This window comes from Triturus cristatus, chromosome 5_1 (assembly GCF_964204655.1).
Source record: "Triturus cristatus chromosome 5_1, aTriCri1.1, whole genome shotgun sequence".
Lineage (NCBI taxonomy): Eukaryota > Metazoa > Chordata > Amphibia > Caudata > Salamandridae > Triturus > Triturus cristatus.
The window spans coordinates 770,688,310-770,715,370 of NC_140587.1; the positions used below are offsets into that span (position 1 = coordinate 770,688,310).

Consider the following 27,061-nt stretch of genomic DNA (forward strand, 5'->3'; position numbering starts at 1 on the left):
CCTTCCTGTCCGCTGCCTCCGGCCTACACTGCGGTTAGCAGGGCTGACAATTCAGATAGAGTCGCGATTGCAGATGATGCAGTCCAGTAGGCAACAGACATTGCATCCAGTGCGGCCCGCCCGGACCACGCATCATCGCTGGCTGTGCACACGCTGAGTGCTTCAGGTACCACTAACTCTGTGCAGCTCAAGTAAACCCCACATGGGTGTGGGCCCTTGCTGACCGCTGCCTCCGGCCTACATTGCGGTCAGCAGGGCTCACAATTCAAATTCATTCTTGATTCATTAATTTCAGAGTCCAATAGGCAACTAACTATAACGTCCCTGAAACCTACATATTTCGACTATGTATTCCATACATATTTCATCTTTTGTTCCATACGCCTACACTGCAGTCAGCAGAGCTCAAAATTCGAATTCAATCTTGATTTATTAATTGCAGAGCCCAGTAGGCAACAGACATTGCATCCACTGCGGCCTGCCCGCACGATGCATCATCGCTGGCTGCGCACACGCTGAGTGCTTGAGGTGCCACTACCTCTGTGCAGCTCAAGTCAACGCCACATGGCTGTGGGCCCTTGCTGACCGCTGCCTTTGGCCTACACTGCGGTTGGCAGGGCTCACAATTCAGATCGAGTCGCGATTGCAGATGACGCAGTTCAGTAGGCACCAGACATTGCTCCCAGTGCGGACCGCCCACACCACGCATCATCGCTGGCTGTGCACACACTGAATGCTTCTGATGCCACTAACTCAGTGCACCACAAGTCACCGCCACCTTATTGACGCAGAATTCATTAGGCAAAAAACATAGCTCTCAGTGCAGCCCGCCCGAACTACGTATCATTGCTGGCTGCGCACACACTGAGCGCCACTTTTGCCACTAACTCAGTGCACCACAAGTCAACACCACGTAGTTGTAGGCCCTTGCTGACCACTGACTCCGGCCTACACTGCGGTCAGCAGGTCTCACACATAGCCAATCCAATCCTGTCCTGCAAGTACACGCCATAATCGCTGGCTGCGCACACGCTGAGCTCTTAAGGTGCCACTAACTCTGTGCATCACAACTCATGGACCCTTTATGATTGACTTTCGTGCTTTAGACACCGGACGCAACAATGTCACCTTATGCAGCAGGAATATCCCAAAGGGACATTAACAATTTCTTCACATCAGCACGCTCATCTCTGGTGCCCCTACCTCAGTGCACCACAAGTCATGGACCCTTTACGATACAATCTTTTTGTGTGTGATTTAAGATCTGGTACCCCTACCTTAGTGCAACACAAGTCATGGGCCCTTTATAATTGAATCTCTGTGTGTGATCCGATTATCACTGTTGTAGTTGTTTCCAGCACCAACCATTCCCTGAAGGCTGGCTTACACTCACCCCACAGGCATCCAGCACAGTCATGTGACCCTGGTAATAAAAAGGGGCCGAGCGGTGTGCCCGTAGCCAGTTCCACTATCTATCTAACTGTGTCCGTGTGTTCATTATGTATGCATGATGGCCCTGGTCCCTACCACATTACATTGTGCTGTTGACTGCGCACGCAACCATGTTACCTCTGGCAGTGGGGAAGACCTCGGTTATGTAACTTTGTCTGGGTCATTCTATGAGTACATAGGTAGAGACTGGATGATCAGAGTACTGCAAGGAGAGTGTATTGTGAAGTTATAAGTGCTTGGAGATTGGCGGAGTGATTGAATAAGTACATATGTTGGCGGAGCCTAACCCCCGAGCACAAGCTTGGCTCTAATTGGCTGCCAACCAGTGGCAACCCCGGCAGAGCGTCAGGATTGAAAACAAAGCCTCGGGAAAGGCCCAGAATCCTGTCTGCAAGATATTCCCAGCCCCACAGCTGGATCATTGACATACGGCAGATAGAATCTACGGAATTCTGTAAGCGTAAGCGGAGTGGGCTGAGTCGGTGTACGCCTGTCAGGGGCACAACTAGAGACAAAATTTCGGGGGAGGCTGATAAAAGTTTCGGGAGGAGGGCTGATTCTTCCAGTCATAGGCAGTGTGGAGATGCAGGGCCTCTAAGAAGAGGTGAAATCACAACAAAGTCTCATATACAGGTAAATGGTCTTTTAAAGACCTGTGAATTACTCGGGTGCCGTGCAGAGAGCTGCGCACCCAGCGCGTTCCCACAGGGGGTCGCGCTTAGAGCCGCGCACCCAGCGCGTTCACACTAGAAGGCCATGCTGATGGCCGCCTTGGGATCGCCACTCCAAACTTTTCTAAAAAAACAAAATAGTCCCCTTCCATTGATTTATGTACGCCCGAGGACCCCATCCCCCGGGGCATGCCCAATTATTGAATGTTTTTTTAATCATTAGGAAGGGGGGCTGCGTGTTCCCCCTTCCTTTGTCCACTTCTGGCCCCGGGGACCCCATCCCCCGGGGCCTGACCTCTTCATTGGAGACTCTGGGGGGAGCCCCAATGCCCCCACACTCCCACCGACTCCCCGCCTCCTGCGGGAACCGGCATTGCTTTTTGGCAAGGGGAGCTGCTAACATACAGCTCCCCTTGCCCAAAGCAATCCTGCTTTGCTTCATTGAAGCAAGAGTAGGTTTTCCTCCTCTCGCTTCAACGAAGCAAACCAGGGTTTGCTATGACAGTGTGCGAGGCATGCTTCCACCCTGTCAATGCAAACAACAATGTCCCATGGTTTGGCTCCACGGGACATTGCAGGAGCTGGCCCTGGATGGTGGTGGTCCCCAGGGCCATGAAGGGCTCCAGGAGGGGGGCCGCGCAGCCCCCCTCCCTCAATTTTCAAAGCCTCGGGTAGGTGGTGGGCTTCGGGAGGCCAGCGAGCCCCCCCCTGCATATTTAATTAAAGCCTCGGGGTGGCGATCCCCAGGACTTGGGGGGGCCTCGGAGGCTCCACAACAATTACAAAACAAGCCCCGGGGAGGTGGCGGCCCCCGGGGCTGCGGAAGGGCCATGTGCCCTCCTGCACCTAATTTACATAGCCCCGGGGAGGTGGCGGTCGCTGGGGCAGCAGAGGCCCCACAGACCCCCGCAATATAATTTTCGATTGCCCCCGGAACCTGGCCTACCCGGAGGCTCATTTAAATGAAGTGGGGGAGCCCCTGCTTCATTTTATAAAAAAAATTAAATACGACCGGATTCGCGCACCCAGAGCGCATTCGGATGTTTAAAATAAATAAATAAATAATTTTGGGCCTGGGGGTCCTTGTGGGACCCCCTGAGCAGGACTAGGGGACAGGCTGTTTCTACCCTGCCCCCTTTTCTTCTTTTTTCAACTGTTTTCTTGTGACTCTGTTCTACCGAGTCACAAGATGGCTGCCAACACTTCCTGGTTTGGAGTATTGACAGCCAATCACAGTGAAGCTCGATGTCGTGGCAGCCAATCACAGTGAAGCTTGTAGTCAGGAGGGTGTGCGAACCCACCGCTGCCCCAGATATCGAAACTTTCATTTTTTAAATTTCTCGGCAACTACTGAATGGATTTACACCATTTTTTTTAAAAAGTCGCTTTCTGAATCAAGCACTACCTTTTTGCTAAATTTGGTGTAATTCCGTTCAGCAGTTCAGGCTGTGGCCTGTAAAAAAAATTCCTATGGAAATTAACATGGAGAAAACACTTTTTGGGGCCCCCCTTTTTTCTCAGCCCCGGCTTGACAAATCACCCCCAAACGTTCAGGATAGCAGCTGACTTGGATAGACTTTTCTTCTCGTGATCAGTCGTTAAACTACGCCAAAGTTAAAATCAAAAAATGCTTTTCCTATGGAAACTAGGTTCTAACTATAACTATATATATATCTCAAAACCAAAGAGTTGCCTGTGATGAAAGGAGCCCATAGAACAGGTAAGTAAGTATCAGCCACAATCTTTATTCGAAGCAGCAGCGGGGAAAAATGAAAGTCTGTTGCCTTTGAGAAAGTGCGTAATGCACGAAACGCATCAGGCAGGATGAACTTGTTGCCGCTTTTCATTTTTCCCCACTGCTGCTTCGAATAAAGATTGTGGCTGATACTTACCTGTTCTGTGGGCTCCTTCCATCACAGGCAACTCTTTGGTTTTGGTGTCAAGCGGCCTGCCTGAGCCGCGGAGGGGAGCCCTGGGGCTGCGAGCAGGCCACCATTGGAGACGCCAAACGACGCCTCCGTTATGGAGAACAGTGCCGGTTGTTTGAAGACGATATTTAGCAACGAGGAAGGGTGCCTGGCTGCACAAACCCACTGTGGTTTTATTTTTGGACGTAATGGCATGGCAGCTCACTGAAGTAATACGGGCACCACAAGTGCCACGGTGTGGCCACGCCCACTGGAGCGGGACCTTCATTATTTAACAATTGGTGCCTGAAAATGTCATGCTGCCTCTGAAGTCCGTTGCCTTTGAGAAAGTGCGTAATGCACGAAACGCGTCAGGCAGGATGAACTTGTTGCCGCTTTTCATTTTTCCCCGCTGCTAAAGATTGGGGCTGATACTTACCTGTTCTGTGGGCTCCTTCCATCACAGGCAACTCTTTGGTTTTGATGTCAAAGCCCAGATCCATGAAACACCAGCTTTATTTCAATTCTACATGGCAGCATTTCATTCTCTCTTTCCTGACGCTTTTCGGCTACTCTTTAGCCTTGTTGACAGTTGAGCATGATATTAGTGCTAATTTTGAATGCCTTAAAACCAAATGCACCACATGACCATCTGTAGAAGCATACAATGTCCATAATGCACCTGCAAAGTAAATACGTTGTATGTAATTGCAATGTAGGTAAGTATCAATGCTGAATTTACATTATATTAATGTTATATGTTACAATATTTAATATTTACTGTTTTTAACTATATATTAAAAAATTCTATTATTGTATAGATGATTTCGATATTAGTGTTAAATGATATATTTTTTAATACTTTGTACTTACCATTTTTTGCATAGAAAAACAAGATTTTTGTGATCAATATTTGTGACACAATATTTCTTGATCACAACATTTTTGGTTTCAATATTGTGTCAGTGATCCATTGCATTGAAGTCAATTATGTGTGGCAGCAATTTATAAGTGTGCCTAATACACAATTAGTTCATTTATGAGCATGTTCATACGCTAACCGGACATGCATTTGCATTGGTTCAATGACTACTGTGCACATATTTCTATCAAGTTTTTCACGAAGGATGACTGGGAGATTTTTACACTCACTGAAATGAAATAAAATGAAATTAAATTAATCTTTATTTGGATGCAATCACAACCATAAAAGATAAAATCATTATACAAAATACATTCATTACAATTCCATAAATAGTTAACACTAAAACTCCTGATTACATCCAGTTAAAAACAAAACAGGGAGGAATAAATCCACACAAGAATCAATCGGGTCTTGATTGCCTTGACCTATAGGTGGCCTGCAGAAAGTTTGTTTCTACGAAAAGGGTATACTCGTTGGGTAAGAGCTGCAAGTATATGAGCGTCACTCTGGCTTACCAGAAATGTAGTGCTTACAGAAGAGGCCAAAGAAACTGCCTCCTATTGTGGCTAAAATATTTACATAAACATACAAAATATAGGGTGTCCTGTGGCGACCTAGAGTAGCAGCCACAAGGCTGCAGTCAGACTGTAGTGAGGAGAGGGCAACTTCAAGGCTATTTATATAAATAGTCAACAAAAAGGGGGCAAGTTTACACCCTTGATGAACACTCCTTGTACTTTTAAAATGTTCTGAAAGGCCCGCCCCATGAGAATGTCTAACCCTTGCTGTGGTGTGGGCATGGAGGTTAATCAATAAAATTACAATATCCGGGTCAGCGCCTAAGGAAATAATTAAGCCCCACCATTTCTTTCGATTCACCAGATCAAAAGCAGGCGTAAGTTCCATGAATGCTAAAAACAGGGCACCAGATTGGACTACCGTATATTTATTAACTAGTAAGTAGAGGTTAAGACATTGGTCGGTAGTTGATTTACCAGGGCGGAAACCGAACTGCACCTCTGATATTATCTGGTTTATGTCAGCCCATGATGATAGTCCAGCTAATAAAACCCTGCCAAGGACATTAACAACTGCGTTGATAAGGGAAATGGGGCAGTAACACTGTGGGTTGTCCTTATCACCCTTCTTGAAAACCACTATTATAGAGACAGATGACCAAGATTACAGAATCCCCTCCCTTGCTGCTGCATTTAATACCAAAGTCAAAACTGGACCCCAAACCTCAATATTATCCTGAAAAAGGGCCAGAGGGATCCCGTCGGGCCCTGGTGCCTTATTCTGGGACAATGCTTGGATGCCCTGATAGACTTCCTCAAAAGTGAAGGTAACTTTAGTGTTACTCCATGTCAATTCTGCCTCGGTTGATGTCCCTTCTTTCTGACCAAAGTTAAACACGCCCTCAAAATGTTCGACCCACAGTTGAGGAGTAATGTGATGTCATAACACTGGCCTTATAGGCTCCTAAAAGCAAGGCCTGTTTATGACCTGCCAAAAAAGGTACTGTCCCTCAGCTCACTAGCTTTAATGAGCTCATCCCATGCCTGCTTCTGTAGTGATTGCTTCAGTTTTTTTAAAAACCCCTTTTTCATCTGAGTGATAATTTGCCACCTACTCTCTATCTCGAGGAGACTGCTTCAAAGCTTTCTTTAGGTGGCGGACGGCACGTGAACACTCCCCGTCAAACCACTCAAATGATAAATATACCGAGGCATTGTCTAAACTCTGTTTTCTTCAAATCGTTTGGAACATATTTGACCATTGTTAAAGCATATTCATTTTCTGAATGGATTCAGTTAAATTTAGCAGAATTTCATGTGAACAGCATTAGGCATATTAATGGGCGTTGACCAAGTAGAGACGTTAACTGCAGTAGATATCTTATTGATAAATTGGAGGATAGTACAGTGATTTGAAAGGGATAGCTGTCAGAGCTAGAAACACTTTTAAGTCTACAGCTAAAAAAGCTATTGCATTACTGTGCTAAAAATTACCTTGTTATCAGTTCACCAAAAAACCCTTGAGAGTGTTTTAACACACTCTGATCTTGGGCTGCATCAAAGGCACTACACCTGGACTCCGCAGCCCAAGAAAGAGAAATAAGTTCCTGAGGTTTCAATTGCCACATTGGCCTGTGAAGGCAATTGAGGGTGTATGGCTTGGCCAGACGAGCAATATGTATTTTTAACGGCACAGTTGTGGTCTGTTATTGCATTTCTCAATTTGTACAGATCGTCCTATCCATGATTAGGTTGCAAAGTGTTCCAATTTTAATCCCAGCATGTCCGTTCACAGTGTGTGGTTGAGTGGATGCTGGACATAGTAGGTCTGATATGGGAGATATTAGATGAGGGTCAAAGACTTGTTGCATACATGAAGAGGTGTATGTTGCTGTGCACAAACATGAAGTGTTGGATAGAGTGTGAGAATAAACATACTTGTGCATACCTACGTTTCAATTTGTTAAAAATCTGTTCCTTGTGATTATGGAGATGGAGACAGTCATGTTTTTAATGTTCTCTGGAACTGGAGTTAACCATCAATTCTTCTTATGCATGGAGGCTTGGAGTTTCTGAGATTTGCTGTATTAAAAGAGAAGGAGCTTCTGCCATTTTAGAAAGCTTTGAAGGTTTTGAAAGAAGGGTCAGTAAATAATGAATCCAGCTTTAAACACAGATGCTTTGTTTGACTGGCAGGGAGACATTTTTGTTGACGGTAGAGCCAGGCAGCTACATTTTGTATTCACTATAACTTGTGAAGTAGTGACAAGATCACTGCAATATATTGTCCACTGACATAGTGAAAATGGGGGGAGTTCTAATGTTACGGTTGCATGAACTTTTTGTGGGAAGCTGAGATATGTGAAGATTCATCAAAAATATCAAAGGTATCTTATCTTACATTTTTGTTTGATGGCTTGATTTACTTGTATTATCAGAAATAGATTGAAGTCCGCAATCAATCATCAGTTCCTCACTTCAATTGAGTTTGACGGTGGAGATTCTACACTTTGATCCCAAATACTCGAAGGGTAATCGTTCATCCATTTGTTATATACAAGTATTTCCTTTTTTGGAATGTTGAGTTTTAGGTGGTTGGCAACCATCCAGTGGTTGGCTGCTTGTAAGCATTGTCCCAGTATACAGAACATTACATTAGATGAACTTTCAAGCTTCAGTAACGTCTGGGATTCATTAGCAAAGATGTAGCAGTTGAGATTAAATGTGGATTTGAGGTAAGGAATTGGGCTGAAGTAGTCCTTGTATAGAAGGAGAGCAATGGGTAAACCTTGTTATACACCAGCTTTGGAATTGAATGGTTCATATCAAAATTATGCAGAAAAACAATGAGCATTCTGTCAGTGGGGTATGATTTAGTCCATTTCAGGATGATTTGTTGAACTACTAAGTCATGGGCCCGCTATAGGAGTGGTGAACAGTGTCAAAGGCCACTGAGAAATACAACAGAAGGAGTGCAATTAATCCATTTGAGTCAACAGTTGTTTTGATATCATCCCGTTTCGCAGTTGGTGACCAGGTCACAACCTGGTTGAATTTATTTAGATAGTCAAAGCGCAGGTTATCTTCAATGAATAGTAATATTTGTTTGAATGCAGATTTTCAATCAGTTTGCCTGGAGAAGGCCCATTCTCCATAGGTCAGAAGTTTTTAGTACCAATACCATATTTGTAATGCATTTCTAATTTCCATGTCAAAGTTTTCAGTGAGTAAATAATGATTGATTATGGATCTGGCTGGCATGGCAGGTGAGCTTTTTAGGATAAAAGTTTAGAATATGATGTTATTTATTTATGTATTTATTCATTTATTTATGTATTTATTTTATTTGTGCAGATTTGCATAGCAAAACTAGACCAAGAGACATCAGAGTGCTGTATTTGAGGGCAATTACATCTGCGTGTAACAGTTTAAACAAGTGTACTTTTACAAATTACCATGAGAACATTTCATACGTCACATAAGACGAGAACAAGCAAAATACAAATAGAGGCGATAAGGAGACCGTAAAATTTAGAATAAGGACCACTCAAATTCATTTGGGGCAAAGGATCATTAAGCAGTGACTGTGACACTCTTAATGAAAGCCCCATGCTCCTGTAGCATTCCAAATGAGTAAGCAGACCTCCAGTATGCCTCTGATGAGGCTGATGAGTTGGATCTGGGGAGCTGTGAGGATGAGAGGCGAGGTCCTGCGTAGAGGATGTGTTGTGCACTGACTGGTTCTGAAGAGACGGTGGGCTTGTGATGCAAAGTCCTGCATCATCGAGGCTGCCATCGATGAGAGGTTTGTGATGCAAGGGACTGATTTGGGGAACCATCGCACATCGGTTCCGATGAGTCTGCAGGCTGCGAGATAAATGCATTGGTTCTGCTCGGGCTGCACCACACAGTAGAGGAGATGCATTGGTTCTGCTAGGTCCATAGATGGCCTGGCAGAGTACCTTCAAACCCACCTCCAGGGGTCTAGGACTGGGGTGGCACCACTTGGCTGGGTAGAACTCACAGTTGTAGAGTCTACATGCTGGCTACAAGAGACTAGCCCTTGAAGTTACTCTGGTGGTCCTGTGTACAGGTTGCCGGTCCAGTCCTTCTCACCCAGGCAAGAGGGCACTAGGCAGCAGATCAGCATAACAGGCTAGCAGGCTGCAGTCCGTCGGGCAGTAGAGTGGCAGTCCTTTCAGCTGCACAGCAGCCCTTCTTCCTGACAAGGTCTTCCACAGGTCCAGAAGTGTACTGAAGAGTTGGTGAGTGAGTTCCAGTATTTATATGTGATGGCTGCTTTGAAGTGGGAGAAGCTTCGATAGGTTTCCCTTTGAAGTGCACAGGTTTCATGTCTGCCCTGCCCTGGCTCCAGACTAACTAATGTGGGTATGCAATCCTTTGTGAAAAGGCAGGACACAGCCTATTCAAGTGTAAGTGGGGCTGTGCCTAACTGAACCCTCCTAGACTGCCAATGACGGCCCGGCCAGGCACACCCAAGCTCTCTATGTGTGTGGCTGCCTATGAGGAATACGCAAAGACCAACTGCCAAGTACACCCAGTCATGTGATCCAGAGACAGGCTTAAGGCACTAATTGGCTAAGGCAGGAAAATGCCAACTTACAAAAAGTGGTATTTTAAAAATTGTAACTGAAAATCTAACTTTACCATGAAAGGGGATTTTTAATTACAGTTCCAAAGACTGACACACATTGTTTACCTGTTCCCATTTGGAAGTTACAGCTCATTAAATGTAATAAGGTAGCCTATAGAAGAGGTAGGTCGTGCAATAGTGAAAAATGACATGTTAAAATGAAACACACTTATTCTACTTTTTAAATACATTGCACCCTGCCCTGTGGGCTGTTTACAGCCTATCCTAGGGGTGACTTACATCTATTAAAAAGTTTAGAACTGCCCACGTAGGCTGCAATGGCAGGCTTAAGACATGTTTAAAGGGCTACTTAAGTGAGTGGCACAATCTGTGCTGCAGTTACAATAGTAGAATTTAATTTACAGGCCGTGGGTACATGTAGTACACCTTTACTAGCAGTTTATAAGTAAATTAATTATGCTGTTTGGGTATAAGCCAGTTCTACCATGTTTAGAGGAGGTACCAGCAGCACGTTAGCACTGGTTAGCAGTTAAAAGTACACAAAGTCAACAAAAATAAGATCAGGAAAATATGGAGGAGTAAGGCAAAATGTTTGTGGAAAGACCACCCTAAGGCTGACAGGTCTAACAGTAAGCCAGCAGCAGATGGGTTGCAGGTGGCGGGGATACTGCCATTCAAATCAGTCTCAGGAGGTCCATGAAGGAGATCTGACCCCCACCTCCACCATTCTCTGGCCATTTCAACCAAGTCTTAGCTGCAGCAGCTCTCCTTAGTTACTTACTTAGATTCCATTGTCAGTGTTCCACAACAGGTACATATCTAAGAAAAGGGCACCAGTACTACAGATAACACACCTTTCACCATAACATTGCACTCACAGAACAAAACAACAAAATTACCTGTCTTAAAACTACAGAGCTAAACTCTGAATATTTGAGATGGGCATGGGTCCAATGATGATCTATATGAGCCACAGGTTTTTGTGGTGTTGATCCAACAGTTATAAGATGGTTTGAGGGGTGCCTAATTTTCACTGATGGTGTTGTGGAGAGATATATGATGTTTAATCCAGGTCCTGGGCTATGACTCAATTACTAAAATAGTGTTAGGAGAGATTAATATCACATCAAGTGCACATTCCACTGTAGGTGATTGGCCCTAAGACAAGTTGCAGGAAATTCCATTGCGCACCGATGGGCAGAAGTGGGGACTGGACACAGTAGGTGCCCTTTGACCAGACCTTGAGCCCAGTACCCTGCTCCTAATGCCCACTGTACAACCATTTCAGCTGTGCCCAGGTGGTAGTGGATGTGGTGCATGCCCTCGTGTATTGTCAGTACCCACTGTTCTCAGTTTTTGGGGCATTCCCTAGCTTCCAATATTGAAAGGTCATAATCCTTAGTCAATGTTTTTTGTCTTTTCGCTTACCAGTTATTTCCTATAAGTATTTCAAATGAAAATGCAAACACACAAGGGTAATACCATGTAATAACATTTCTCAGAGCTGACTATTAAATCTTTCTGGTGATCTTAGCTAGAAGGCTATGTGGCATGGTTTATTGTCTTGTTTAATCAGGGCAAACAGTCCAGAGAGTCGACTTGCCTCAAACATGTATCTGTTATTGCAAATTATTTACTATCCCAAAGAATTTAAGCTAATTTTGTTTCTGGACTCCGGGAAGACTGTTGACTTGATGAATTGGTGTGTTTTATATCATGTGTAGTCAGTCATACAACTTCCTCCCGAAAACATCTGAACCCTTTAAGTGGCATACCGGGTTTCATCAGTATATCTCATCATCAATGGAATCAGTGCAAAAACAATGGGTACTGAACATGGCACCTGCCAGAAGTGCCATTCTCTCACCTTTTATTGCACTTTTCCTGAATCACTAGTCTCTATGATTACAAATAGTACACAGATAGTTGGCTCTATTACAGAGTTGTTGTGCTATGTTATGTTAGCATCACTTGATATAGTGCTACAATTCATCCCTGAAGGAAAGTCTTGGCCCTTCTGCTGGGGTATATGCTTAGCGAAACTAACTAAAACAGCCATGTTTTTAGGAGTTTTTGAAACTTTCCCAGCTCTGTACACAAACAAATTGGTAAGCAAAGTTTATTCCAGTAGAAATGGCCAAGTAGGAAAAAGGCCTCCCGCAAATCATCTGGAGTTACGAATCCATGGAAATTGAACTAGGGTGGTGTCTTTAGATCTCAGAAATCTAATCGAATGATAGTAGCTGAGTCTTATTTGTAGGTAGGTTGGATCATTGCATTTCAAGGTTTTATAGGTAAGACAACACATTTAAAGATGAGCCTTTTCCTGATAGGTAACCAGTGCAGATAGTGTAGTATTGGGGCAGAGGTAGAGCTAGACAGGAGACCACACACCAGTCTGGCTGCTGTATTCTGTACCATCTGCAATTTAGACAGTAAGGTCTCATTAGCACCTGTAAGTAAAGAATTTTCTTAGTCAAGACGACTTGTACTTAAAGCTCAAACTATGCTTTTCCTAGAGGTGGAAGGAAACCGAGGAAATGCTGTTTTCGGTAGTCATGTGGTGGCAAAACAAGTTCTGCAGAGGGTTGAAACATGTTGTTGTATGAACAAAGATGTGTCCAGCTTTACGCCAAGAGTTTTACCTACATGTTTTGGGGACAGGCAGGTCCCAGTTTGGATGGCCACCAATCAGACTTCCACAGATGTTGGGCTTTCCCGAATAAATGTATTTCAGTCTTTTCTCCATTTAATTGTTGGCTGTTGTTAGACATCAAGGATGCAATCCTCCTCATACAGTCAAGAGCAGCAGGTTTTCACCCCTTTCAAGTCAGGACCAAAGGAGAAAACCAGCTGTGTGTCATCAGCATAAGATGTTATATCAAAACCACATGCCTTGACAATTTGTGCCAAAGGGGCGACATAAAAATTGAATAATGTGAGACTTAGTGCAAAATTAGGTTGTATGCCATTAATGCTGGCCTAGCTGAGATGTTGTCACAACACTCCAACAGGTAAAAAAAGCTGTGCACCTCTTTCTGCCATTTGGTTGCTCACTTCCAAAACTTAGAGTGTTGAGTTACATTTCGAGGCAAACAGCCTGTAACCTGAAATCTCCCAAAGGATAATTGCGTGTTATTACCGAAGTAAATTCCAATATTTATATTGCTTAAATTACAAGCCTTTAGGGTTTAAATAGGCCTGCAACCAATGGCATGACAAAGTTACCCATATTCTCAAAATGTAAATCATTATAATTAAGGTGCTCATATTGCTCAGATTTTGTTTTCCTTTCTAATTATGTCCCAGTAATATCTCTCCCATTCTTAAAAAACAGAAATACCTTAGTGTTAAGACGTGTGAGTGTTAGTAAATTAAGTTACTGCTTTTTTGTAAAGAATGGGGTCTGCCTGAATTCAGGAATTATTACCATGCAGCTTCCCTATTTTGCTAACAGGGAGCTTAATTTACAATTCTGTGTCTCCTGAAGAGATGTTTAGTTCTGACAGTAAGAAATGGTACGATATATGTATGGTTCAGGATGCTGTCCATTTTGGATGGGCTAACCCCTAAGTCATCTGGTCAGCTGAAACAGGACTTTGGAACCCTTTACCATTTTACTTGTAGTTACATGGCGTTTTTATTGGACAAGTAACATCTCAAAGCGGCAATGAGTGATACTATTGATATCATCTAAAACTGGAAAGATTTTTTAAATGTGCACAATTCTTAAGCATATTGCCAAAATGAAAATTAGGATATTAGTAGCTTATGGCAGAACTTAGTGTAGTAGTTATTGCTTTCACATGCATAGATTGTTGCTCGGTTTGGAACTTCATTGTTGAGGGTTCCGTACCGAGCGATAGAGGTTTTGTCAGTTGATTTTGGACGTCGTCTGAGCTCTGTCTGAGATGGCTCAGCTGATCGAATACACTTTGCAGTTAACCTTACCTGGCTCCTGAGTCTGCTTCACTACATTTTTTCGTGGCGACGAGTGCTGGGCCATCTACACAGACCTCCGTGCCTTGCCAGGGTGATCCCTCTGCTCTTCTGACAACTTCAGCTGTTGCTGTGGACTGTCGTCAGTGGCTGGATCTTCTGGCGCTTCTTTCCCTTGCTGGTTAGTCGCGGTGACTTCTCGGCAAAAGTGAGTAGAGCTGGCGTACACTTAGCCAACGTTGTCACAGCTATAGAATCATGAGGACGCTTTTTCTGTCTTGTCTATAGACATCTTGCAGCAATCACTGTTATCAATGACCTGTTGTCTACGGTCCAATACATTGTCAATCCCTTCCTTATGGTTGAATGGCTTAATTGTCTACCTCAGCTCAATGCTGCTCATTCATTGCCTTTCATCCCTATACTTTGGCCTGTCCCTGCAGCATAGCGTATTTACCACTGTTTGGTTGGATGACTTGTGTCCTTCCACTGCTGATATCAGGGAACTATTTTTTCATGTCTGGTTTAGCACTCCTTGTTAGCGAATGACTTTCCTCACTCTCTTTTTGCTGCTTCACATACCACTACTTGCCCATTACTACCCTGCTACCCATTACTATTCTGCCCCTTTCACCCCCACTTTATTTTTTAGTTAGTTAGTTAGTTGGTTAGTTAGTTAGTTATTTTGCATGGCTTTTGATAGGGACCAGCAGTTGCATGCTCATACTGGGCCTCTCGCTTCCCTGCACATCCATTGCTCTGCCACTGATCCCCATTCCTGCCCTCTACCTCCCCTTAATGTTTTTTAAAAGGTTTTCTTCCATTCTTTTTGTAGGCATCCAGTGGCAGTACACTGCTAATCGGCAGTTCTCTTCTCTGCTAGGCTTCTCTGCCACATCCCTTCCCGCTCCCCGTTTTATTTTTGTAAAATTATTTTTGTGAGGGCCTGGAAGATGCACATGGCTACCATACTACTAACATTTCTCAATTTACTTGGCATCCGAGTGCATACTTTGGGGCTTATTTATTGAGGCCCTTGCGGCACTTTTACGGCATCGGTCTGTCACTTTGTTGACGCACTGTCGGCATAAATAATGCACCACATTGCGCCATATTTACAAAGTGATGCATCTAGGCAGATGCGTCACTTTGTAAAACCCTGTGCTACATTATACCTGCGTCAGGTGTAATAGGGTGGGCGTTCCCCCTCAAGAAAGCCTTGTAGAAGTGGCACAGTGAAATCAACCAGATTTCACTGCGCCAATTCTAGGACACCCCTGCGTCAAACCTAACGTCTGCCTCACAGTAGGTCTAAGGGTGATGCAGTACAATAGGTATAGGCCTCCCCATGCATTGTTGAAGTTGCGTCATGCTTACGACACAACTCCAGCAATGCATGGGTTTTGCGCCGACAGATACATCAGAATTCCTGCAGTATCTGTCTATCCTTGCGACATGGAGCGCCATTCAGTAAATACGGCACATCCATGGTTTTGCAAGGAGGGCGCACTGAAAAGTGTTGCATTGCTGTTTTCATGCAGTAATGAAACACTTTTCATAAATGAGGCCCTTTAATTACTATACTAAAATGGACATCAGCTATCTTGAAATAGTAAATTAAGAACAACACTGGGGTTCATCTCAAAAGGTGTGCAGATGCAAGACCAGACATTTTGAAATGTGTTTTCTAAAGTATAAAAAATCATTCCTACATGACGGCTGCTGCATGTGATTGCATGGTGATGCATAGTCAGCCATTTTGGGAATGGTCTTGTAATTCATGAACAAATATATCCCAAGGTCGCCACCCTTGCATGATCATGCCTAGAGCAGTCAAGGATAGCCATGTTAGAATGGTTTCGGCCATCAATTATGCCAAACCAAACAAGCCAATAATTTGTGCTCGCATGTGAAAGGCGAGACCAATTGGCTTTTCCACTGCTTGTTTACACTAATGCTTTAGGTTCTCTGATTCGCTAATTTATTTAAGGCTTTTTTGTAGGCCAAGGGGGTGAAAGGAAGGATCTCTGTATGTGCTGCACTCAGATTCTGGTACCTAGCAACATATAGTTTCGGCTTTTTTTCTGGTTTGACTTTTATTTAAGTCTGTATCCCAATACCATGATGTATGTTCAAATCTTTTTCTTTGCCTGGAAACAAATATAGTTAGACAAAATGTATTATGCACTGATACCTTTTACAGAATAGGACACAGAGAGCACAGGTTCTGAAGATAACCCACCTTCCCCTCACTCGCACAATTATTTTATCAACTGCAATAGCACTAACCTTCGTTCCAGGACCACTCATTTCCTTACACATATTATACATTTTCAGGTGTGTGCATTATAAATATTTTAAATGGTCAGGTATGTGTATCACAGTGTTACGACACATCGGACACATTAAAATAACTATGTGTAATGCTTTACACAGAACACCATTTCATTATGTCAGACAATCGCAGCTCTGTGAAGTGATAGAAAAATTTGCCCAAAACCTTCTGAAATGTATCTCTTAGGTTTGCAGACAGTAACACAGAAATATTAAATTATGAAACTCAACATTTCGAGTAGAGTTTTCAGAGAGAACATTCTTTAAATAGCTGACGGTCCACTGTGCAATTATCTTGTGAATGCCACATTGAAATGAGAAAATACTTTCCATAAGATCTTTCAACATTACTCTGCTCTAAGTGCTGCTGCTCTGTACAAAAGTACATGTTGTTGTCTGTATTGCAGAGAACATTGCTTCCATCCATGTGAATTGAAATTACTTGAGAAATGACTTTAAAATAGCAAAAATGCTGCTAGAATGGCAATGTTATTAACAGTAAATTGCTGTATGCAATCAATTATGAAAAAGTGTCTATGAATGATGGATTACTCAATATTTCATGTTATACATTCCCTCCTTGGATATTTATTTTATTTGAGATGTAGAGGGCTTGATGTATAAAGAGATACATCACAAAATGTTCTCCAGTTGCGACTTATCTCTGATTTTGCTATACAGCCTGTATACTCAGGGGCGTATCTTCGGGGGGGGGGGGGGCGGTGTTTGGGGTGTTACACCCTCTAGTAAATCTATTTTTTGGTAAATATTTGGGCCCAGGTGCTTTCAGTCAGGTATGGTGAGGTTTCTGTCGGATTTCACCTGGAATTATTCCATACACACAGAATAAAATGCACACACACTCTTTCCCTCTCTGTTCTAAAAGGCTTCAAAACTTTTGGTTATTTAACAAAATATTGTGTTTTCTCTCACTTTATACCCTACCAATCCTCATTCGTCTTCCTGTTCACTTCCCCCTTAGCCCCTCTCATGCACCCTGCTTGGCGTACTATGTATTTAAATATTATATGCCAATGTGATAGTTGGGAAATCCGAAACCACCCCCCCAATCTTACTGACCAAGCTATGCCCCGGTGAACAGTGATAGGTTGCATCTCAAAATCTCCAATCGCAGGAGGTCGCTGACCAGTCTGTATAATGAATATGAATTAGGCAGGATTTTCAGTGCCTGTGGTTAACTACAAACACTGGGATGGTGGCCCGCAAAGAACGATAGGCCATATTCCCTGCATCTGTATTCTCAAATGAGAATCTAGTTGGTTAAAGCAACCCATGTTCCTTAAAGGCACCAAAATGTTTTCCCTTTTTGGGAACCCACTCAGTGAGCAAGCAATAGTCCTTTAGGCCACTGCCTGCTCTCCCTGACCTTGCCCGAAAGAATTCCCAAAGGTGAAGCTGTCCCTTCAAGTACCGGCCTGTGGAGTGCACCAGGTGTGAGGTCTTTGGGTCTGGCAGTGAAGGGTGTGCTTTGCTGCAGGAGCTAAGTGCCCAAGCCAAAATTCACTTTCCTTCCTCCTGTGGATTATAGATTGCTAACCTAAGGTATGGCCTTGGGATCAGCTGACCAGCGGTCATAACAACTCTGTCTTGTGAGCAACAATATGTAGACAAAGCCTGTTATGTTAAGTGGCACCTCTTGCAGATCCTCTTAGAAAGCTCACTGATAGAGTCTTTGACCGCTATGGAGAGGCAGAAAAGCCCGTAAATTGAATGGGATTTGCTAAGCACAGCCTCCTACTCTAATACTTCTCATTAACTGTCCTGATGCCACATAAGGGCGGACTGCAGATGGTCTGCATGGCAGGTCATATGCCAGACGATATACCTGCATGTGCATTTTGATCCAATTGCCTGCATTAAATATGTAGGCGGATATTTCATGGCACTATTCAGAGATGTAACTGGGCCTCCCACAGTGAGAGAGTGGCTGACTATTTCTGTTATGAAATTTGTATACCACATTGGTTAAGACAACGCTTAAATAATGCTAGGTTTTCACTCATTGCAAAGGATGTATGGGTGTGCAGCTACAAACAGAGTTTGGGTTACCCGGTGTGGTAGGTGGAATGGCTTGTTATGGGATCATGTTTTTGGCAATATATGCACATAGCGACTAGAATGCAATGCTATCAGAACTGCTACACAGTTTAGCTGTACATCAGGGAGCACATGGACATGGATGGCAGACGATCTTCTGACAGTACTGATGAGTGACGGGTGATAGATGTCCTACTCTTCTAGTCTATTTAATGTCCTGGGATATAAAAGGGTTAAATAATCACAGAAAAGTATGCAGAGTACTAGCCTACCTAAATCAGCACCAAATAACAGTTCCACAACTGCAAAAGACTTACCTAGCTACCGGGTCAGACAAGAATTTGGCCGAAATTTGAGGGACAAATAGATAGTGCACATTGTATATTATATATTCGGGGGGGGGGGTCGTAGGCCATCATATTGGTTCCTAAAGGCTTAGAGATGAGACATATATGCAGAGTAGTGGATGCATGGATACCTGGTGGTTCAGAGCCTATATGGGATGTCCCGAAACCCATTGTTAATGTGTATGGGCCAAATAATGATGGTCCAATATTTTTTGATAGGGTATTATCCATTCTTATAGCTGGTGAGGCGCACACAATAATATGGAGTGATGATTTCAATGCAGTACTAAACACTACCTTGGGTAAATCTACCATTACATCCAGACCACAGATGACTGATTCTGACACAAAAACAATATTATCCAACAGCACAATCCAATAGGCATTTAGTGTCAGAATAATCAGGGGGCTATATGGTACACCTTTTACTCTTTGGTGCATAATTTGGCATCCCATATTGATTACTGGTTGGTTCCATGGGATGCATGCACCTGGGCATACAAGATCAAGATCCACCCCTGTACACTGTTGAACTATTGCCTGGAAGTTTTGACAAGCCATCCATCGACGGGGTGAATAGATCTAGAGTTTGGGGATTTCCATCAGAGTCTCTGTTCAGCTAAGTATTCAGAGATGAGACACAACTAATATTGGAATATTCTAAACCGGTACAGTCTTGGAGGTATTTAAAGCCTATATTAAAGACAGGGGTACCAAAATCAAGAAATAAAAGTAGCAGATGGCCATTGAGTTCTATGTGTCAATCATCCAAAATACTACTGACATGTTTCAGTCTACAAAAGAGTCCCAAAAAGGGTTAAGGTCTTTCATCGAAGCGGTGGGGATCCCTAATATAGAAACTGTGTGTTTACTCATACAGAGGAAAAATAGTGTCTTATCTTGGGAATAGTAAGTATTTATTGAAAGCCTAACTTGGGGTTGGAAAGACCATCTGGTCCTGGCAGAAGAGGACCAGTCCAGCAGACGGATTAAGGATCAGGTTTATCCACAAGACATTACCTCTTGATGAATGTTTAAAAAACAGTTGTATCTCGGCACTCTAATATTTGAATACGCGGTGATTTGGCATGTAGTAATCAGATATGAACAAATTGCCTATTCGAAGGATTCTGCGTCAGTGATAGTTTTCACAAGTAAGAGGACATAAGAAGTGCATAAGTCAATAAAGAAAAGAAGAAAACATCATATAAGGGTATTTCTGATACAATTTAATGTTATTTGGCCTGAGATTCTTGTTATTCCAAAAGTGAAGTATGCAATTCAAAGCACAATAATCAAACATTTTCAATCAAATCATAGTATTTTACATATTTAAAATTCAATGCAATTCTTTACAAATTGAGTGCATAATTTAGGCATTTCATTTGAAATAATCTTCACTTTAGACACTGTGTACAAATATATACGCCAAAGAGAAGGTCCTCATCCTAGAGCCTTCCAAGTAGTAGCAGTTGAAAAGCAACCAAAGACAGCCGACACATGTTTCGTTACTGTATGTAACTTTTTCAAGGCTAGTTAATATAGTAATGACGTATTTGGTTGATCTAGTGTGTGGTAGTTATTAACACATAGTAGTAAAGGCTGTTGATATGCCTGGACACGGATAGTTTGTGAAGCAAGGAAGGGCTCTGATATGTCCTTCTAAAAAAGTAACATGGTCCGCGAGTCGAGGCAATCTTGTCGGGTACACAGAGACGAGGTCTCTGTGTACCCGACAAGATTTCCTCGACTCGCATATCAACAGCCTTTACTACTATGTGTTAATAACTACCACACACAAGATCAACCATATACGTTTTATGGATCACATCGGCGATTGAACCAATCTTTCCTTACTGGGACAGATCATTACTATGGAGAATTAGCCTTGAAAAAGTTACATACAGTAACGAAACACGTGTCGGCTGTCTTTGGTTGCTTTTCAACTGCTACTACTTGGAAGGCTCTAGGATTAGGACCTTCTCTTTGGCGTATATATTTGTACACAGTGTCTAAAGTGAAGATTATTTCAAATGAAATGCCTAAATTATGCACTCAATTTGTAAAGAATTGCATTGAATTTTAAATATGTAAAATACTATGATTTGCTTGAACATTTTTGATTATTGTGCTTTGAATTGCATACTTCACTTTTGGAATAACAAGAATCTCGGGCCAAATAACATTAAATTGTATCAGAAATACCCTTATATGATGTTTTCTTCTTTTCTTTATTGACTTATGCCCTTCTTATGTCCTCTTACTTGTGAAAACTATTACTTACGCTGAATCCTTCGAATAGGCAATTTGTTCATATCTGATTACTACATGCCAAATCACCGCGTATTCAAATATTAGAGTGCCGAGATACAACTTTTTTTTAAACATATGTAACAACAGGCGTTCTAGTAACACCTGTTTATATAATATCTTTGGCAGTGAGATGTTTTTGTTATCTTGAAGGGCACCGTTACTTTAATACAATGACGTACTAGAAACGGCTGAGATTAATGTCAATCACAGAATTTGATGTGCGACTGGTGTAACCACCACTGCTCCCCTTTGATATTGTAAACCTCTTGATGAATGTATGATTACAGAGGATGCCCTCTTCTGCAGGAAGAGGACACCCAGGATGATTAAGACATACACCTCAATATCCATTGGCTACTTTTATGTTTTAATCTTGCCCCTTTCAATAAATGAATTCCCTTTGGTTTTACTCAGAGGTTTTTTCTTTAATGAAACAATCTAGAGCTGTAAAGGTTGAGTCCACCCTGATAGTATCATCTCATCAGATTGGGGTGAGGTTGCCTATGATGAAGTATGCCACAAATGTGTGTGAGGCTGCCTCATCCAAAATAAAGTTTTAATGTGCAGATATTTACCACCAACATGTTGACTCAAAATATTATTTAATTTGATGTGGCTTAGTTCTATGCATAAGGAAGACATGACAATCTAGAACCTCTTACTCTCTTTGTCTGGTATACTTTGATTTTACCATGACATCCGAATCATGTACCTTGCACTCCACATTATTAACTCTGGTGTGATTTTATATCATCAAATTTGTCATCTAAGAGGTGATGACTTTTGCACTAATACAGGACCCACCTCTCCATTGTCCCCAGGCACACTGTGATTGTATGTCAGGGCAGAAGGTAAGGGTTATGCTCTACTTTCTTCATTTCCTTTCCAGCAGTCTTCAACAAAATAAACTCAAAACTATCGTTCCCATGATGCACAGGGAAAAGGTCAACAACAATCAGCCAATCACCAGTCCAGGATGTCTACAAAGGTAGGAATGTCCTGGATAGCTTTGTCTTTCTTTTCTGCTTCCTGCGGTTAAGTCACACATTTTCTTACTGCTCTTCCTATTATTGTTGGTATTATGCTTTATGGTATTTCATAACTGTTTGTGTTATTACAGTATTAGCGGCTTTGGGTCACGGGAGCGCTTTCATCACTCCACTTGCGGTGACCTTTGAAGTCTCGGGCTGCATGAGTGCAATAAAGAAAAGATTTACTAGAGGGCAGAGTGTGCATCTTGTTGACATGCGAGGGGCGCGTTGTCGTTCTTTTCACTGGAATTGACAAGCCAGTGCCCCCGTGGATTCCATGCCTGCCCAAACTGCCTGGAAGTCCAGACGCCTGTTCTACACAGTTCGGTACTGAAACTAAACAGCCTGACACCAGCATGTATGTGGGTCTATAGTCCTGTATATCCTCTTCTTTCAGTGCTTCTCATGCACCTTCAAAACACGCTCCCAGCGCCTCTCTGCCACGCTAACTGGCTGTTAAGGGCAGGGCCCAGGCATTCTGACACCCGGTTATGGTAGGGTGAATCAACCCAGGGCAGAACCCCATTTTGCTTTCGAGCTCAGTGTGGCCATAAAACAGACTATTGCAGTTGCCAAAATATAAAGCCATAGGCTGCTTAATCTTTACTCCCTAGGGGTTTTATATTCCAGCCTGTAGGACTGCCAGACATGTGCAGCAGTTATCCTGGTTCCTGGTGGGTCATGGAGGAAGACTATACAGAGGAGGAGTCTTTAAAGGTCTTGCCTCTGGATGAGGAATTCTGCAAGACGGTGCATGCCTCCATCTACCAGTCTGTGGCGGCGGCCATGGGGCCCTTTGAGAGCCACCTTATGGAGATGGCATATGCATGCTCAAACCCCCATTCTAATCTGGGGCTACCCCCGCCCATTAAACGCCTGCCTAAACGCAGAAACGACTTGGGGGCAATTGAGCACCCTAAAAGGGATTATCTTGCTTGCCCAGCTTTGTGCATGTGTAGCACCTTGGCAGAAATGGCTGACCTACCCCCCCCATGCCCTGGATGCAGAGGACGATGACTCCCATGGCGTTTCTAATGACAAAGCCGGTCCCTCCCAACCCTGGTGACCCTCACTGGTAATAGCCCCTGCAGAGCCTATAAATGACTCAGAGGACCCCTCGGATATGTTGGTTCCCGAGGACGTTCTACACCCCCACTCGGTGGGGGGGACACCTACCAGTAAGGTTTCTAAGTTTGTGGCAGGGCACCTTAGAAAGACCCTAGAGAAGGACGTCAGAGTGTGCCTTAGGGCAGAATGCCCCCACCCCTCCCTCTCGGGAAATGTGACAGCAGCTCCGGGGGGATTGATCTGCAAATGGCCACCTTTCTGCAAAAATATACTAGGGATCCAAAGAAAGGCATTGATAGATCCTGGAAGTCCTGCCAGGATAAACTACTGGACATCTGTGGGCTGATCACTAAACTCCTAGAGTTGGCAGAGGAGGCCAAGGCCTCAGGCACCCCTCTTTCCCCAGAGAGGATCTCAAGCTGGGCGCAGCCTGCTGTAATTTTCCTAGGGAACGCAAACTACGCCATATCAATGGAGAGGCGTTGTTCTCTCCTCTTGAAAGTTGAACCCAAATCAGGGGATTTGGCTTCCTGAGAGGCAGGTGCAGTAGCACAAGGCGGGCTCTTTAGAGAGCCATTCATCAAGGAGCTGAGCAAATTAGTAGCCATGTTCACCTCCTTAGGCAAGGCGCAGGCTTCCATTAAGAACGTTTTTCACCCCCAAATTTTTGTTGGGTTCGGCCGTGGCAATGGGCGCTCGGCAGGCTGTTTCTACACCCAAGGCCTTGGTGAAGTCCCAAAACCTGTCCAAACTGAAAGTGTTCTTCCAAACATAAAGAGGTCACTGCGGCCATGGTTCCAGAGGCGCCTCAAGGGGGCAGTTCCAGGCCTCAACAGTTGAGCGTTTCTCTTTTCCCCCATTCAAAGGTGGGAGGCCAGTTGGCATTGTTCGAGCACAATTGCGGGTGGATTACTTTCAGATACATGCGTTCTGCAGACCATCAAGGGCTTTCATATAGAATTTTACGAAACCCCAATTAAAGAATCCCGTCCTCGTCTGCTGGTTTTTGCAGAGGATCAGGTCACCCTAATAGACCAAGAGGTGATGGATTTGCTGAAAAAATTTGCAATTTCCCAAACCCGCCTCCATACCCAGGGGTTCCTCAGCAACACATTTTTGGTAAATAAGACAGTGGGGGTCAACGCCCAGTAATCAAACCAAAGGGAGTTCAATGGATGGTTGGCTTACCATAACTTCAAGATGGAAGGTATCCATCTTCTCTGCGATCTCCTTTGTCCCAATGACTGGATGGTACATTTGGAATTAAAGAAAGCGTATTTGGCAGTTCACATTTTCCCCCACACCGCCGCTTCCTTGACTTCAAATGGAGAGATCAAGTTAACGAGTTTACAATACTCCCTTTCGGACTATTCTCAGCTCCATGGTGTTTCACCAAGGTTCTCAAGACGGTGGTGGAAACTCTCAGGGCTCGAGGCTTTCGTCTCATAATCTATCCCGAAGATCTCCTTCTTTTGGATCAAGGCACATCATGCCTGATGGAGCAGTTGCAGTCGTCAGTCAATCCTCTGCAGAGTTTAGGGTTTGTTGTCCGCGAATGGAAATCTCTATTGATTCTGGCTAAGCAGACAAACTTCCTCCTGTTTGTCATAGATTCGGTGGCAAGGACTTTAAGTCTCCCCACTAAGAAAGCAGTAAAGATTCACAGAGAGTTGAGGAGAATGCTGTCCAGACCCCACTATATCACTCCAGCAGGTAGCCAGGTCGGTCAGTCATCTGTCATCCTCTGTACAAGGGATTTTTCCGGGCCCTCTCCATTACAGAGCCCGCCACTACCTCAAGATGTTCCACCTCAGAATCGGCGTTCAGTACTCAGAACAAGTCCCGCTTATGGAAGGGGTGAAGGTGGAAATAAGGTGATGGCTGGATCACATGGAGGTATCGAACAGTCAAGACCATATTTGGTTCCAATCTGGCCATAGCTATAGAATCTGACGCCAGGAAGTCAGGTTGGGGAGCTCACTGTGGGGACTCCTTTACAGTAGGAAATGGGTCCGCAGATGAATAGCAGCTCCACATCAACTGTTTGGATGAAGGGCAGGGTCACCTGCAGTGTCCTTCTCAAGATGGACAATGTATCAGCAGTACGCTACATCCAGGGGTAAATAGTCTAAAGTCTTGGCAGACCTTGACAAAGAGTTTTGGACCTTTTGCTTCTCTCACAATATCTCAGTGACAGAGGAGTATCTCCCAAGAGCGTCCTATGTAACAACGGAATGGTGCTCTAGGGCATGGTCGGGCATGAGTCCGTGGCAACTGAACCACTAGGTTTTCCAGAAGCTGAGCACCCTTTGGGGCTCCTCCTCAGTGTATCTCTTTGCCTCTCGCCTATACCATTAACTTCCTAGATATTCCAGCTGGAAAACAGACAACAGACTGGCAGCAGCCGCAGATGCATTTCTCGAAGATTGGTGCCTGGAGACAGGTTACGTCTTCCCACCATTTGCCATGATTATGAGGCTCTCAGCGCAGGTAAGCAGACAGAAGGTGAAAGTGGTCTTGATCACGCGCTCCTGGAGGTCTCAAGTATGGTTTCCAGTTCTTCTGGAACTTTGCTGGGATTTTCCAATCCTTCTACCCCCGATTTGGATATCCTTCGGGATCCTCTGAGCAATCACCACCTATTAGTCATGCCCTGGTGGATTTCCAGCAATGCTGGAGACTCCCTGGCCTTTTGCAAGAAGCTGAAGGATTACTGGCAGCAAAATGGGCTAACGGCACAAACAAGCATGGACAAGATGAGTTGGTTGGTGTTTTCGAAATGATCAAGATCCCATGGGGTGCGAAGTGGTCTCTATCGTGAACCTCTTGGCAACCTTAGCATCCCAAGGATTGAAGTACTGTACTATCTATTCCTAAAGATCAGCAATATCCGCTGGCCACATCCATGTACAAGGGGCTTGTTAGAACTGGGGCCACCAATTCCGACATGGTAGCTTGGCGCGAGGTAGGAAGGCACCCGAAGGCAATGTGTAAAGCGGTCATGCAGGACTCACCCACATGAACTCAATGACGCACACACAAGGAAGAACACCACACCAAGTTGTTGGTTAAAGCCAGATTCTTTATCTGCTGCGAAGTGGGGAGTAGCAATTCATTTCAAGACTAAGGCAGGTAGACGCAAGTCAACCATAAATTCATTCAAGTCAATGGATCAATACTTCTCAGGGTAACAATCAATGTATTCAGGGATGATGCAGGTAATTCAAAGTAGCAGTCAATTAATTTAAGTAACTAAACCAATGTTCGCAGGGCAACAATTAATTACGTCCTGCAAATAGAGCAATGCAATTCAGTGCAACAGTTAATTCATACCTGTGAACAAAGTAGTGCATTTCAATACCACAATTAATTCATTCCTGTAAGGCAAACAGTGCATTTCCATACAACAATTAATTCACTCCTGTATCCCAAGGGGATAATCTCAGGCCCCCAACGATTTCAGGCAGGTAACCGGTGCAGACAGCGTTTAGGGCCACACCTAATGCATCCGCCTCACTGGGGCATGTCAAGAACTTCAATTCTCGCTCTCACGGCAGTCTCGGGTTCCCCCTGGAGGGGAGAGGTTACCTGTGGGCCTTGGCCTTGGGAGGCCCGTGCAGTCCTGTCCCGGCTTGGTGGGGGAAAGTCCGGGCCTCCTCTCGCTGTGGCTACGGCCTCTGGGCTCCGTCCTTGCTCCAGAGCCCAGGAGCTAATCCGGTCGCGGCCTTCAGGGGGGGGGGGGGTGCGGCTACACCCGCCAATGGGTGTGCAGTTTGAGCGGCGTGCGGTCGGTGACGCGGCCGGCACCCCCGTCACATGATGAGGCCCAGCGCGGCTTTCCCTTCGATCACGTCACGTGATGAGGCCCAGTGCGGCTTTCCCT

General features: G+C 44.1%; 1 protein-coding gene across 3 annotated transcripts in view; it reads left to right on the forward strand.

Annotated features, from left to right (window-relative positions):
* ANKRD29 (ankyrin repeat domain 29) overlaps positions 1 to 27,061 on the forward strand; it is a 447,476-nt gene that overhangs the window by 14,526 nt on the left and 405,889 nt on the right. The window contains exon 2 of one of the 3 annotated variants that reach the window (XM_085605755.1): positions 21,969 to 22,067. The exons of the other annotated variants lie outside the window; for them this stretch is intronic. Coding sequence (XP_085461881.1) covers positions 22,056 to 22,067 — 12 coding nt within the window. The 5' untranslated portion in view covers positions 21,969 to 22,055. The remainder of the gene's footprint in view (positions 1 to 21,968; positions 22,068 to 27,061) is intronic. 3 annotated transcript variants of the gene reach the window in all.